This window comes from Anastrepha ludens, chromosome 4 (genome assembly GCF_028408465.1).
Source record: "Anastrepha ludens isolate Willacy chromosome 4, idAnaLude1.1, whole genome shotgun sequence".
Taxonomy (NCBI): domain Eukaryota; kingdom Metazoa; phylum Arthropoda; class Insecta; order Diptera; family Tephritidae; genus Anastrepha; species Anastrepha ludens.
The window spans coordinates 76341362-76353939 of NC_071500.1; the positions used below are offsets into that span (position 1 = coordinate 76341362).

Consider the following 12578-nt stretch of genomic DNA (forward strand, 5'->3'; position numbering starts at 1 on the left):
TCTTCTTCGTCCAGTCGCTTTGTTTATCGTTTTTTTTTTCACGTCTGCTTAGCATTAATGCCAAACATACTGGTCGACCCTTTTCCTCTTGCACTAGAAGGAAATCTTTATCTATTTGACATCTTATTGTGTCCAGTGCATCCACAGCCAAGATGTCAAAAATTAGATTTTAAATTGTGTCACATAATTCTTTTTCATTTTTTTGTTACTTTTCATACTGACCGTATCTAATTTTTGATAAGTTTTTTCATTGTCTGTAAACTGTATAGCATTTTTCATTCATTTGGTTTCGGTGATCGTAGGAATGCTAGCTTTTCGATAAAATTCAAGAGCATCTTCAACCGAGTGTTTTACCCTATCTTTCACGGTATTTTTTCCACATGAGTTTTATAAAAAAAATTAACAACTTCTTTCAAATACGACAACTTTGCCACGTATGAAATTATTTTCACATTTGCCCACTAAAATTAATGCCACACATAAAGTAATAAATAATGTCACTATCTAACGTTTCGCTTCAATAACTTCGGAACTAGTGATTTTTACACCTTCCTCAAACTTTTTGCTTCTTCAACTGATTTCACACCTATTCTCATTGGAAAGGTGCTTTTTCATAGAGGAACATATGATGGTGTTTTGTCGTCGTAAAATGTGAAAATTATGAAAATAATTTTCAAATCCGTCATTTTCGCGTGTGCATAAACTAAATGCTCAACCCGGAACCACTCGGAACTATTCGTAATCACTCGAAAACTTTCTGACATTATTTAGTGCGAAAACTTTCGGATTTATGATTTTAAAATGTTTCAAATAACGCTATGGACTCTTTATTGTACTTTACATAAGCGAGTACAAATGCAACTTTTCAAAGCTAAGAGATTCGTTAGAAATTTTACAGAGATAGGACTTCGACCACGGCCAACCTTTTTATTTAAGAAACTTTTCGATATCCTATATACTCGTATTTTGAAATGATGCTAGCGCTGAGATACACAATTTTTACACCTTTTTTGGATTTCCATAATAGAGATACATTAATATATGTATACATATTCCGAACTCTTTTAGCAGAAGTTGGACGATGAGCTATGCAACCGGTATATTTGAAAACAAAAAAGTAAAAGTGCATACATGTGATTAAGTGGGAAATGCTTTGTGCAAGTATGTTTTTAAAAGTTTCTACACTTGGGCGGCTATAGTGGAAAGTTAGAAACCACCAAAAATTTGGCACTCACAATTTGATAACATTTAGAAGAGCTCACCAGCATTACCACTCTCCAAAATTTATGATTTCTCACAGTGGTATACTTATTCATATCCAAGATCATGCATACCTAAGAACACGCCACTCCTTTTATTATACGAGATATATCTGTATATACGTGAAAATGAGTAAAACATGTTTACAAATATTAGAAGTCTAGCTCTGTGCATCTTTCGGCGAACAAAAAAGACTCTTAACTTTTTCAAACAAAATTATCGTTAAAGATTAGTTCAACACTGACACTTTATTATAATAGTTACGAAGTTTTTTTTTGCCCTTTTTTCTTTTTCATATACATATGTATTTATCATGGTTCGTTCCTCAAAGGCCATTTCCAGGAAAATAATTTAGCGTCACACAAATTTCCAATTCATAAAAATTCATTCATAAATTTGGTTCAATCGAACGATGGTTTTTAGATTCTCATTTCAGAAATTTAAATCTTTATTTAGTAGAAAATCTATATTTATTTAGTTAGAAAGTTGTTTTTTTCAACTGAAATAATACAATTTGGTGCCCTAGATTTATTTTCAAACACATACTAGCTACTACTCTCTACTACTAATAATTAGAATGAAGAAAAATGATAAATAAATACATTTTTTGTATATACATGAATTCATCTGCTATAAATACATATAATATTATTTAATTTGGGAAAAAAGAAATCCATTACATCTAGTAAAGTATCGATCAAACAATTTAAAGTTTATCCCCGTGTCAAGGTGACATTTCACACTAAAAAAAGGGTTTTTTTGTTCCATTCAGTTGCGACTTAGCGGGTGCTACCAATTCTTTTTTTGTTTTTTTTTTGTTTTGGCGGTGTTGGGTTAAAAATGCCTTCGCACCATATAGTAACCGTCCCGTCGCTACTACGTGTGTGGTGATTCCACTAAAAATATCCCTCCTCTTCTCTTGGATTTTTCCCTCCACCCCGGGACTGCTTCCGCATTGCTTCGAGGTAGAGGGCCAAGACGTCGTCCTAAGAAGGACACTTACTTACTCACCCTGCGTCCAGGGTCGCCTGTTTTGAGAAGCCTATGTTCAATGCTCTTCAGCATAGCTTTCCATTTCGCGCTTCTTTTTTCGGATAATATCCTCCACAAAATTTGCGACGGCATTCCATTTTCCTTCGTCTATTGTCATTTTCTCGATAATTTCTTCAGGTGTAAATACACCAATAGCTCGTTGCAGACCTGTTCTTTCTACGTTCCACCTCTCGCATTTAAAAAAGGTATGCTCCGCATCATCATACTCAGTATCTCCATATACGCAGTTTGGTTGGCTCACTTTCCCCATTCGCCACAGATACTTACGAAAGGACCCATGTCCGGACAAAAACTGTGTGAGGTAATAGTTAACCTCACCGTGCTTTCTTTCTACCCACTTTTTTAGATCGGGTATTAGTCTCGCTGTCCATCTACCATACCTTTCAGAGTTCCATCTTGCCTGCCAAAGTGTGAGTGTTTGAACTGTATTATCGGAGAAGTATGGTACTGGGATTCCTGTGTTTTTGCCTCCCATCTCCGTTTACGCTCTTGTGCTAGAATATCTATAGGGATGGTTCCGCTGATAACTAACACCGCTGCTTCAGATACTGTTCTGTATGACGAAGCCACTCTGAGAGCACAGGTGCGTTGCACAGATTGCAGAATTTTCCGCCGGCATTGCACCTTAAGCGAATCTGCCCATATTTCGCATCCGTTTAAGAGAATCGAGTTCGTCGTATCCATTAAAAGTTTGCGCTTGTTCTGCGTTGGACCTCCAAGGTTTGCCAAGAGCTTACTTAACATTCCGCTTACTTTGGCAGCTCTTGTGGCAGCATGGCGGGTGCTACCAATGGAAGTCAACAATTTGAAATTTCAAATTTTTCTCGCATACAATTTGGTTATAATATAGCTGTTTACGTTATCTTTTGACCATTTGAAATGAACAGACATTCCCAATTCAATACATGTTTTCGCAAATGACTGTGGTAAAAACTATTTACTATTACATAAAATGTGATAACTAAAAATGAAGTAAACTTCAAGTATGTATGCATGCAGCAGTTGCCGCAATAAATTCGCTGGAAATAGTGAATAAATTCGCTGAAATTTCACTCAGTTGAAATAAATTTCCATACTGCCAGCCAGCTTGGCTTAGTATTGGTCTTGCTTGTTCATAGTTCATTTTTCGGTCGACGGCTTATTAGTACTATCACATTAAATGCAATAACTCAAATATCGCGAAATTTTGACACAATACGCGCGATAGATCAATGGCCCAAAATATCTTAAAAACGTTATTGCGATAACAGAGCACCCCTAGGAATTTCTTGACAGACCCTGTTACGATCATGTGGGGTGATAAGCAACACGGTGTAAAGTGCAACGTTATTGGATTCTGGTCTGTACGGAACCACAAACTGTCATCGGCTTCTGTTAACAGTAGTTTTTTTAATAAATGTGTATGTATAAGAAATATTCGAAATAAAATGCTCGCACTTTCACTATACGAAAATCACGTACTAAAGTTCAGTTTTATGGTATTTGATATTCATCACGATTTTGCAAAACTTGGACAACAATCCCGCTAGAGACGTATAAGCATCAACAGAGATCTAGATGAGACCCAGCTTCATATTCTACGTAAGATTTTTTAGCCAAACTTTTTCGCCGTGAATGTAGTCCGCAACAACTAGGTCGAGAAGTCTATGACAATTCTACGCTCTATTTGCCAGCTAAATACCGTTTTTGCTCTGCGGAGACGTATAGTAAAGTCCTGCACATGAATTTTATCAAAGTTTGTTAAATTTTAAAATGGCTGCGACCATAAAACGTGCTATATTAAGTTAGAGTAAAGAAAAAACTTTAAAATTAATTGAATTGTATCGTTCATTAGTTAAAGCGTATCATTCGCTGATATAACATCTAGCAAATCAGATCTTGACTCGAGCGTATTGGTCGTTCGTTTCTGTACTGGCGGTGTAACTTTACGCCATAAAGTATCAAAATAAGTGCATGGGATGCGCATAATTTTTTTATATAAATCTGAATCTATACTCCTCATCTCTTTCAACAACCAAGATCTTTTAGTATACCATTTGTTCACCCAACATTTTCTTTTGTTTTCCTTTTGCTCATCATATTCCTCATATTCCAGCAAATAATGCACAACAACTGCAATTTATTTATCAATCACATCAACGAGGTATGATATATTGTATATGTGATATGAGGTATTGTTTGCTTTCGTGTGAATAGTGGTCTAATTTTTTTCAGTAGAAGTTTTCTAAATAATGGACCTATACTTACCACTGTCGGATCTTTCCCTAAACCAGGTATCATAATTGTTTCTGATCAATAATTTTCTAACCAAGCCATTGGTAATATAATACATTGCAAAAGAAAAAATGTATAGCTCTTTGTGAAATCTCATTTTTCACTTCCCCCGTACCCGACTTATATTACCAATATAACTAAATCCTTTACTTCAAACCGGAGTCTTTATGATTGTTTCAGGGAGTTTTTCAGCTGCAGTATCATTATTATCTTAGGTCTCAGAACATTTGGCAATAGGGTAAGAGATACTTATGTACATTTAAGACTCTTCAAAGTAAAGGATCTAAAATCAACAATGCCTTCTGGAAAAAATTAAATATTTTTATTTGAATACAAGCTGCTGTGATTACCTTGTTTTTTTGTCTGCCTTGAAGTATTTCCTAAAGATGACGTTACCTTTCATACTTTGAAAGTACCGTTACTTAAAAGAAAAGCAAAAAAAACACCAATGGTGAAGTTTCGATGGAGAAATGCAAACTTATTCGCAATAGTTCGCCTTTTATATACATACACTTTAACGAGTGACAGAATGTACTTGTATATTACAAACCAAATGAATTTTTCTGCCATTATTTGTTGTTTACCTTTTATGATAGTTAATACGAATTGATATCATTTTCAACGCTTGTTGTGGTCAAAAAATTGACAGAAATCATAATCTAATTTTTTAGAAAAAACTCGAGAGAATTCATAAATGTGCAAAGATTCGTATTCTAAATAGAAAATTTAATTTATTGTTGGAAAAATATCATGGGATGAAAAGTCGTTTTAAAACAAACCATTCCGAATAGCTTTAACCTCATTTTGAATTAAGTGAAGCAATTTATGAAGAAAAAGGCGTAAGTTGACAAATTAATAATAAAGGGGAATAAAATATTAATAAAAATAATTCACCTACCCAATTTGAGGGTGCGCACATTTACAGGTAGAAAAAGTATGAGACGCTGTTGTGAGAAAGAAGGCCATGGTTTTTTATATGAAACTATGATTCAAGCCAGACTTTATTTGAAAAAGCCAACTTTTTGCATTCCAGTTATTAGAATAATTGGTTTTCTAACAGGAATTATATATTATCAAAATCGGATCATATTTAACATTTAGTCCCACATTTTGTATGGGCGAGGGGCGCGGCAGTCGGTCAATATAGTATACAATCTTTCCAATTTATATTTTTTCCATGTAAAGGCAGTGTGTAAACGAAGTTTCATCAAAATAGGATAACATTTAATATTCCTCCACAAGACTTGTAAGGTGAACAATACTTCAATCTTTACCGTATTTCCATATTTTTTCTTTCCTAAATAAAAGTAAAGCACGAATTAAATGTCACTGAAATCGACCACAGCTTATATGGCGCTGTTATAGGTACCATCCTTTCGAGAGGTGTATCACTATCTGAACTCGCCGAGAATGGTGGTGATTTGTTGTATCACACACCGTATATTCAGCCTTACATAACTAGCATAGGTCGTTCCCGAGAACAGAATGCAAATTTTGATTGTAAATTAAATCGATTTACATAGCAACTATCTTGCATCTGTAGTATCTGAATATTATCATATACGCGTATATACGAGTACTATAGGCAATATAGTAGGTATTTCCAATCTTACCAGGTATCATGGCGTAAGTTTTAGCTTTCGTGGTGTGTTATTTCTCATTTTTATTGTTAGTAAGTAAGTCAGATGGCAAGAGTACCACGATTACTTTACAAGTAGCACTAGAGTGCTGTTTTGATACCATATTGTTGACCATTTAATGCCATTCAGTGCTGTTGATGCAGTATAGGAGGGATCTAAGCTGGAAAACTGTCTTAGGCTACCCCCAAAAGGCACACTAAGGAACCTCAAGCGTCTAGACCTCAAACCATTTGCAAAAAGAGTGTTCAACAGTCTGCTGCATGCTCAAGATGTTTGATCTCCTTCTCACCGGAGTTCACCAGAAGAGAGCTGCAACATGGCAACGACGGGGCCTTGATCGCAACTTGACCATTGGAAAAGATATTTATGTCTTCCTCCCGCAGCAAAACATTTTGCGTGCCTGTAGGATCGCGAGGCCCTCTGCTTGAAAAACACTAGTTGTTGTTGTTGTTGTAGCATCATAAACATTCCCCACACTTACATACGGGGAATGCTGCTGGAGTAACAGTTCTTGGCCGGATATAAATCCGGGTCGTTTCGGTAACGTAGAACCGACTGTCGTAGAAACGACACTAGTAGTATTCGGCAGTTTAAAGGGGACTAAAATATTGGCTGATTTAAAGAAACCTCCCGCCCCAACTCCAGATTTCATCTTAGATCCGTCGGTGAAAACAAAGATATGTCCGTGCAGACTCTCCCCTCCTTCCAATCAATTCTGCTTGGAATGATAGTCAGAAAACCCCGTTTGCGGAGGGAGGTCTGTACGAAGTACAGAGAAGGAAGGAAAAATCCAGAGTACGACACGTGGCTTGAGACTCCACTTTTTGTCGAACATCCATTTACAGGAGTATAAAGCTATACTGGCCTTCTTGGCTCGATTTCGATGCGCAGCTTCCAATGAAGCTTGGGGTCAAGTATTACGCCAAGACACTTGACTTCTGACGAGAGCGTAAGAAACTGGTTGTTTGATCTAGAAAGTCTAAAAGGCAGAGGTTTTTATTGTTACTCACGAGCGAATTTCTCTACAACATCGTTCTCTTCCTTGTTCATCCAATTTTTACCATAGCCAGATATACTCCCACGGAAGCCGCAGTCTTGTAATCTGCCTGTCTTGACCGGGCACGATAGTGTGCGTAGAAGAAAAAGTATGTATAAATGCGTTATGTTCAGAGAAACAATACCAGCCTGCTGATATTTATTTTTTTATTTTACTACCTTAACATTTTTCTACATATTCTAATTTATTCCTTTTCTCATTTTGTTTCTATACTCGTTTCCATTAGTCCATATTTTTTATTTCTTAGTATCTTTTTGTAACTCAAAATTATGTCTTAATTTTTTAGAAATTTGATTTTAATTCGAGTTTTTTGTTTCTTTTCATTTCATTTTTAAATATTTCGGTTACTCTGCGCATCTGCAACCTCTCACTCGTGCACGGGTTCTTCCATATATTGATTACTGGTGCTGGCCCGGTCACATTTTGGCTTACGTTCTGTCGCAAAGCTGGTGTAATGAGTGTTGTGCCCGATAACCGCATACTCATCGGCGATTATATGACGATGGCCACATCCGCAGCAACAACAACAACATAACATAGCCATAGTGCTAGCCAAACAAAACGGGTCATACAAGGCACTTAGTCACAGTTCTACCTTTAAAGTGAAAAAACCAATTGCTTACTTTCAAAATCAGCTAGAGTCTTTAATTTCTTTTGAATCCTATTGATCTTATACATATTTTTATTGAAGGGCATGCTCCGTATCCCATTAGGTATTTCAAATACGCACATATTTATGTATATATAAAAAATGCATGTGTTTATAATATGCCTCTGTATACCAAACCCCACCCAACGCGTATCAAAAGTTAAAAAAATTTAATGCGATACGTAAAGAGATATGTATTTAGTTATATTTTAACATATTTATGTACAATAAAGAATTAAATAATTATTTTATAACTCAAAAGTATATCGAAATTTATAAAAGTGAAAAATTAAAAAGAAAAATAGCGCTGATTGAAAAAATAAAAAAATAAAACTTTTGTTGAACATTTCGTTTAATTATCATTCGACGATTCTTTAGAAAATCCAAAAGATCTAAATCTTCGGCTTCAGTAAAGCTGTGATAGTCACTTCTTTGATCTGATTGTCTGATTCTTTGAATATCATGAAGAGAATCCCTGCATTTGGATTGTCAAGTCACAGAGTTCTCTACGGAGTGTTGAATGTGCAGATTGTGAAACGTGCAAATTGTTAAGGGTTAGGTGTAGTCAAAGGCCCGAAAAAATTATGATTTTCACTCATTTTTTTCTGCTAGTCAATTGCTTTATTTTTGGAAAATAAAAACATAGCATTAATACATCATGTTTCGACTTGACTTAAACAAAATTTCAAAAAAAAAAAAATTAATAACTGTAAAAGTGATCGCTGTTTGTGTGGAGTTCGTTTCACCAGAAGTCTCTTGTGGTGATCATCACAAGTCCTTGGAGATTCATCTAAAATCAATCGGTCAAGAGAAATTAGTTTTATTAATAGATAACCTCGTGCCTGATCAAAGCTTTTTTTTAATTAACTACAATAGATAGCGGCCTCAGGAAATATTTTTCAGATTTTCGAGAAAAAAACGACAATTAATTGTTTAAAAAATCGAAACTTTTGAAAAAAAAATCCTTCGATAAGGGACGAGTTTTTTATGTTTTTCAAAAGCAGTATGCATTTTATTGAAATCTACCAGGCGGTTTTTAAGTTAGAGAAAACCCCGTTTAAAGTTTTGCTACTTGCTATCGAACGCTCCGAAACGCCCGAGCACCCTTTGTTAATTCTTGAATAACTCGAAAAGTATTTGTTGGATTCACGTCAAATTCTCACACAATACTTTTAAGATCTATATTATATATATTGGCGCGTACACCCGTTTTGGGTGTTTGGCCGAGCTCCTCCTCATATTTGTGGTGTGCGCCTTGATGTTGTTCAACAAATGGATATTATATTATAGGTTAAAGAAAATTCTGACTACCCTTAACCCCTTAAGCGCTGTCATGACTTGGCTGATCAACACTGGTTTCAAATATCTCAGAATATAATATAACATAGTGTCACCAAGGGATAGTATTAAAGCATAGGCTTCAGATCTCAATAGTGATTCCCGGGCTAACAATCCAGCCAATAGTTTCCCTTTGGGAGCGTTAAAAATTTTGCGTTACATGATTTCTCTGCCCATTCATTTATATATGTATATATCAACATATGTATATGTAGATAGTTGGCGCACACATCCAAAATGAAGAAAAAGTATTTTCCCTAATAGCGGTCGCCCCTCGACAGGCAATGAAAAAGCACCTCATAAAAAATATCTGCTGTTTGGGGTCGGCTTTAAACTGTAGGTACCTACATTTGTGAAACAATATCAAGACGCATGCCACAAATAGGAGGAATAGCTCGGCCAAACATATATATTGTATATATATGTACTTCCTTTTTGTTTAATTCTCATTTCTAATTTTTTACGAGAGTCTTGTTGTTGTTCCACGTATGGAGAGACCTACAGTTTTACGCCGCCGCCGAACGGCAAATGGTGTTTTAAGAGGATATTTTCCATACATAAATGCACTGGGAGGCTTGAAATTGTCTGTCGACAAGGCGACCGCTATTAGAAAAAACTTTAATTTAGAATTTCATGCTCGGACATTCCAACCCGGGCATTAATAACAGGTGGACATAACCCAATCTATTCGACTACGGCGGAATAAAAATAATTGAAAATTGTTCTCTTTCTGTCAAATCTATGGTAGCACCTTGGTGTTTTACAGTTTCAAGCCTTTTCTTATACATTACTTTAAAAATTAACAGAGATGTACTGACTTTATCCACCAATAAAAACTCGTGTACGTGTTCTCAAATGATTGATGAGTGCTTCGCAAATTGTGTATTTCTAGTTATTGGTTCTGTTGGAATGTTTCTGATCTAAAATATTGCATAAATTTCCTAAGAAGTTTAGGTTAAACGCTTCTCGGAACAGTTGTTGCCACTTAAATAAAATATATTTCCCAGCCAGAATTAAGAAATTGATGATTAAGCGGAAACTAGAGAAAAATCATAACTCAACGTCACTTACTAAACCAAAACACAATTACCAGCCCTTAATGTCAGCTCCCCAATTCATTATGTCAATTGTAGCTGAATTCTTAGTGATCTAATCAGTTTGTATTTATAGTTAACGACTTTTTACTTGAGATTCGTTGCAACCTTTTTCTTTAATACGTTTTAACGTATATTTGTAGATATACGCCATGTCCACATAACGGGCGTATTCGTAGAATTTTCGTATTTATCAAGTTTATGTTATTATTGTTGCCAATTTCGACGTACACTCACTTTTTCGACTTGTATGCTCTTTGTTTTTGCTATTATAGGCTTAACAATATGTGGAATCGGTAGAAGCTTTGGTACCTGTAGTACCACGGCACATGCTGGTAGTCGTAGGCCTGGCATTGGTAGTGGAAACTCCGTCAATTCTCAGCCCACAGCAGGATATCAGCACCAGGCAGCCTTAACTCTGCCCTTGGCTACCGCGCTTACTCGTACAGCTGCAATTAAATCGCAATTTTTAGGCAACATCAATTTTTAATGCGACGCCCAAAGCCACCATCTAAAGTGCAAGTGAAAGTTTTTGTCTCGCAGCATGCTACCGCTACTAGCCATCTGCCAGCAACCACAACCACAACCTAAATCCACAACACTCAGAAAATTCCAGCTTAAGATCACAAATACACTGTACTAAGAAACGGGATGAGCGGGGCATTTCTTTGCGATCTACGACTATTAGCTTACCGTCGTTTTGAATGCACACACAAATTATTTGAAACAACTGATGCAAAGTATTCCTATTCTTAGTAGTTAATCCTGCATATTTACGATTATATAGGCCCACGTTCTTAACTTAATCATATTCATAGGAGTATTCTCGTACTGCATATTTGGTACGCGTTGTTCGTTCGTTTGTTAGTTGATTCGGTTGTTAGTTCGTTTTTTTGCCGAATAGTTAAGTCATCCTAAGCTGATACTAGAGTTTGATAATGCAATAACCAAAATAGAGTTTTACATTTTTAGTGCTAGTAAATATTACGTGTTAAAGTAGTACTAACCGCACTATCCATTCACTAAGATAGACTATTTGAACCATACACGCATTCATGAACACACACACACCCATACCTACATGCCTACATACATACACCCGATTTCAATAAGAAGGGAATTGATAACTTATCGTCAATATCAATACAGTGAAGAAATTGCGGCTTTCAAAAGTTAGATTTGAAATGATTCAACTAATTAGCAATTTTCGAATCTCCATCACGCATCATTTACTTAAATTTGATTTGGAAACCATATAAAAACATATGTATGTACACTTAGTAACTAAAATAAAAAAGTCGATAATTAAAACTAAAGAAAGTGAGATTTACAGCTTCTTCCTATTATAGAAATATGCACATGTCAACTAGTACACTGCGTATCGAAAGCGTTTCACTCACATGTACATATGTAAGCGCATCCATCATTTATATGTATGTCTACACATATGTACAAACACATAAGATATAAACATACATATAAATAAATCATTCAATCCATAATTCTAGTAGTGGGCGCTGCCGTTCGAAAGTTGCTGAAAATTTCCTTCACATTACAACTTTTATTGTAATTTTAAAGAACCCAAAAACCAATTAAAAGTTTCGTTCGTCACTTTTGTTTCGTCAAAGATGATTAGAATACAAGTATATTCGAGAAATACCATTTTATGATTGCATTGCGAGTCAAATTTAACTAATCGGTTCAAAAATATTTCTTTCACAGCAATAAATAGTTTGCAAATTTTTCATCTAAGAGTAATTACAATACTTGTTCAGCAATCTTTTGTAAAATCCACCGCAGAGCATTACAAATATTTTCCAGACAATAAATATGTCCACATAATACTAATAACAATTATAAAAATAGTATTGCGGTGCACAAAGTTTTCACATGTTTATCTGTTTCTCCGTTTTTTTTTTTTCAAGGAACATTTTCTAGAAGTAGCGACAAGTATTGTGTATATATCTGTACATGTAGCTTGCAAGACCTAAACTAAAACATTACATATTTAGTCAAATTGAGGAAGGTGTTCGCAACTCGGAATAATATTTTAAATAAGAACTATACCATACCTCCTCAAGTAATCTGGCGTTAAAATCTGCAGTACCCTGAGCTCCACTTCAGCTTGTAGTTGTTCTTAGATCTAGCTGCTTTCTTAATATCAGTTTAAAACTCTTCAATCCGAGCAAAATCAGGAATTTCATGAGCTGAAT

The 12578-nt window shown here is 35.4% G+C and overlaps 1 protein-coding gene across 2 annotated transcripts in view; it reads left to right on the forward strand.

The window, feature by feature from the left end:
- LOC128859874 (RNA-binding protein Musashi homolog Rbp6) overlaps positions 1-12578 on the forward strand; it is an 84813-nt gene that overhangs the window by 36834 nt on the left and 35401 nt on the right. Inside the window, exon 6 of one of the 2 annotated variants that reach the window (XM_054097000.1) lies at positions 10641-12249. The exons of the other annotated variant lie outside the window; for it this stretch is intronic. Coding sequence (XP_053952975.1) covers positions 10641-10855 — 215 coding nt within the window. The 3' untranslated portion in view covers positions 10856-12249. Of the gene's footprint in view, positions 1-10640; positions 12250-12578 lie in introns of those variants that run through there. 2 annotated transcript variants of the gene reach the window in all.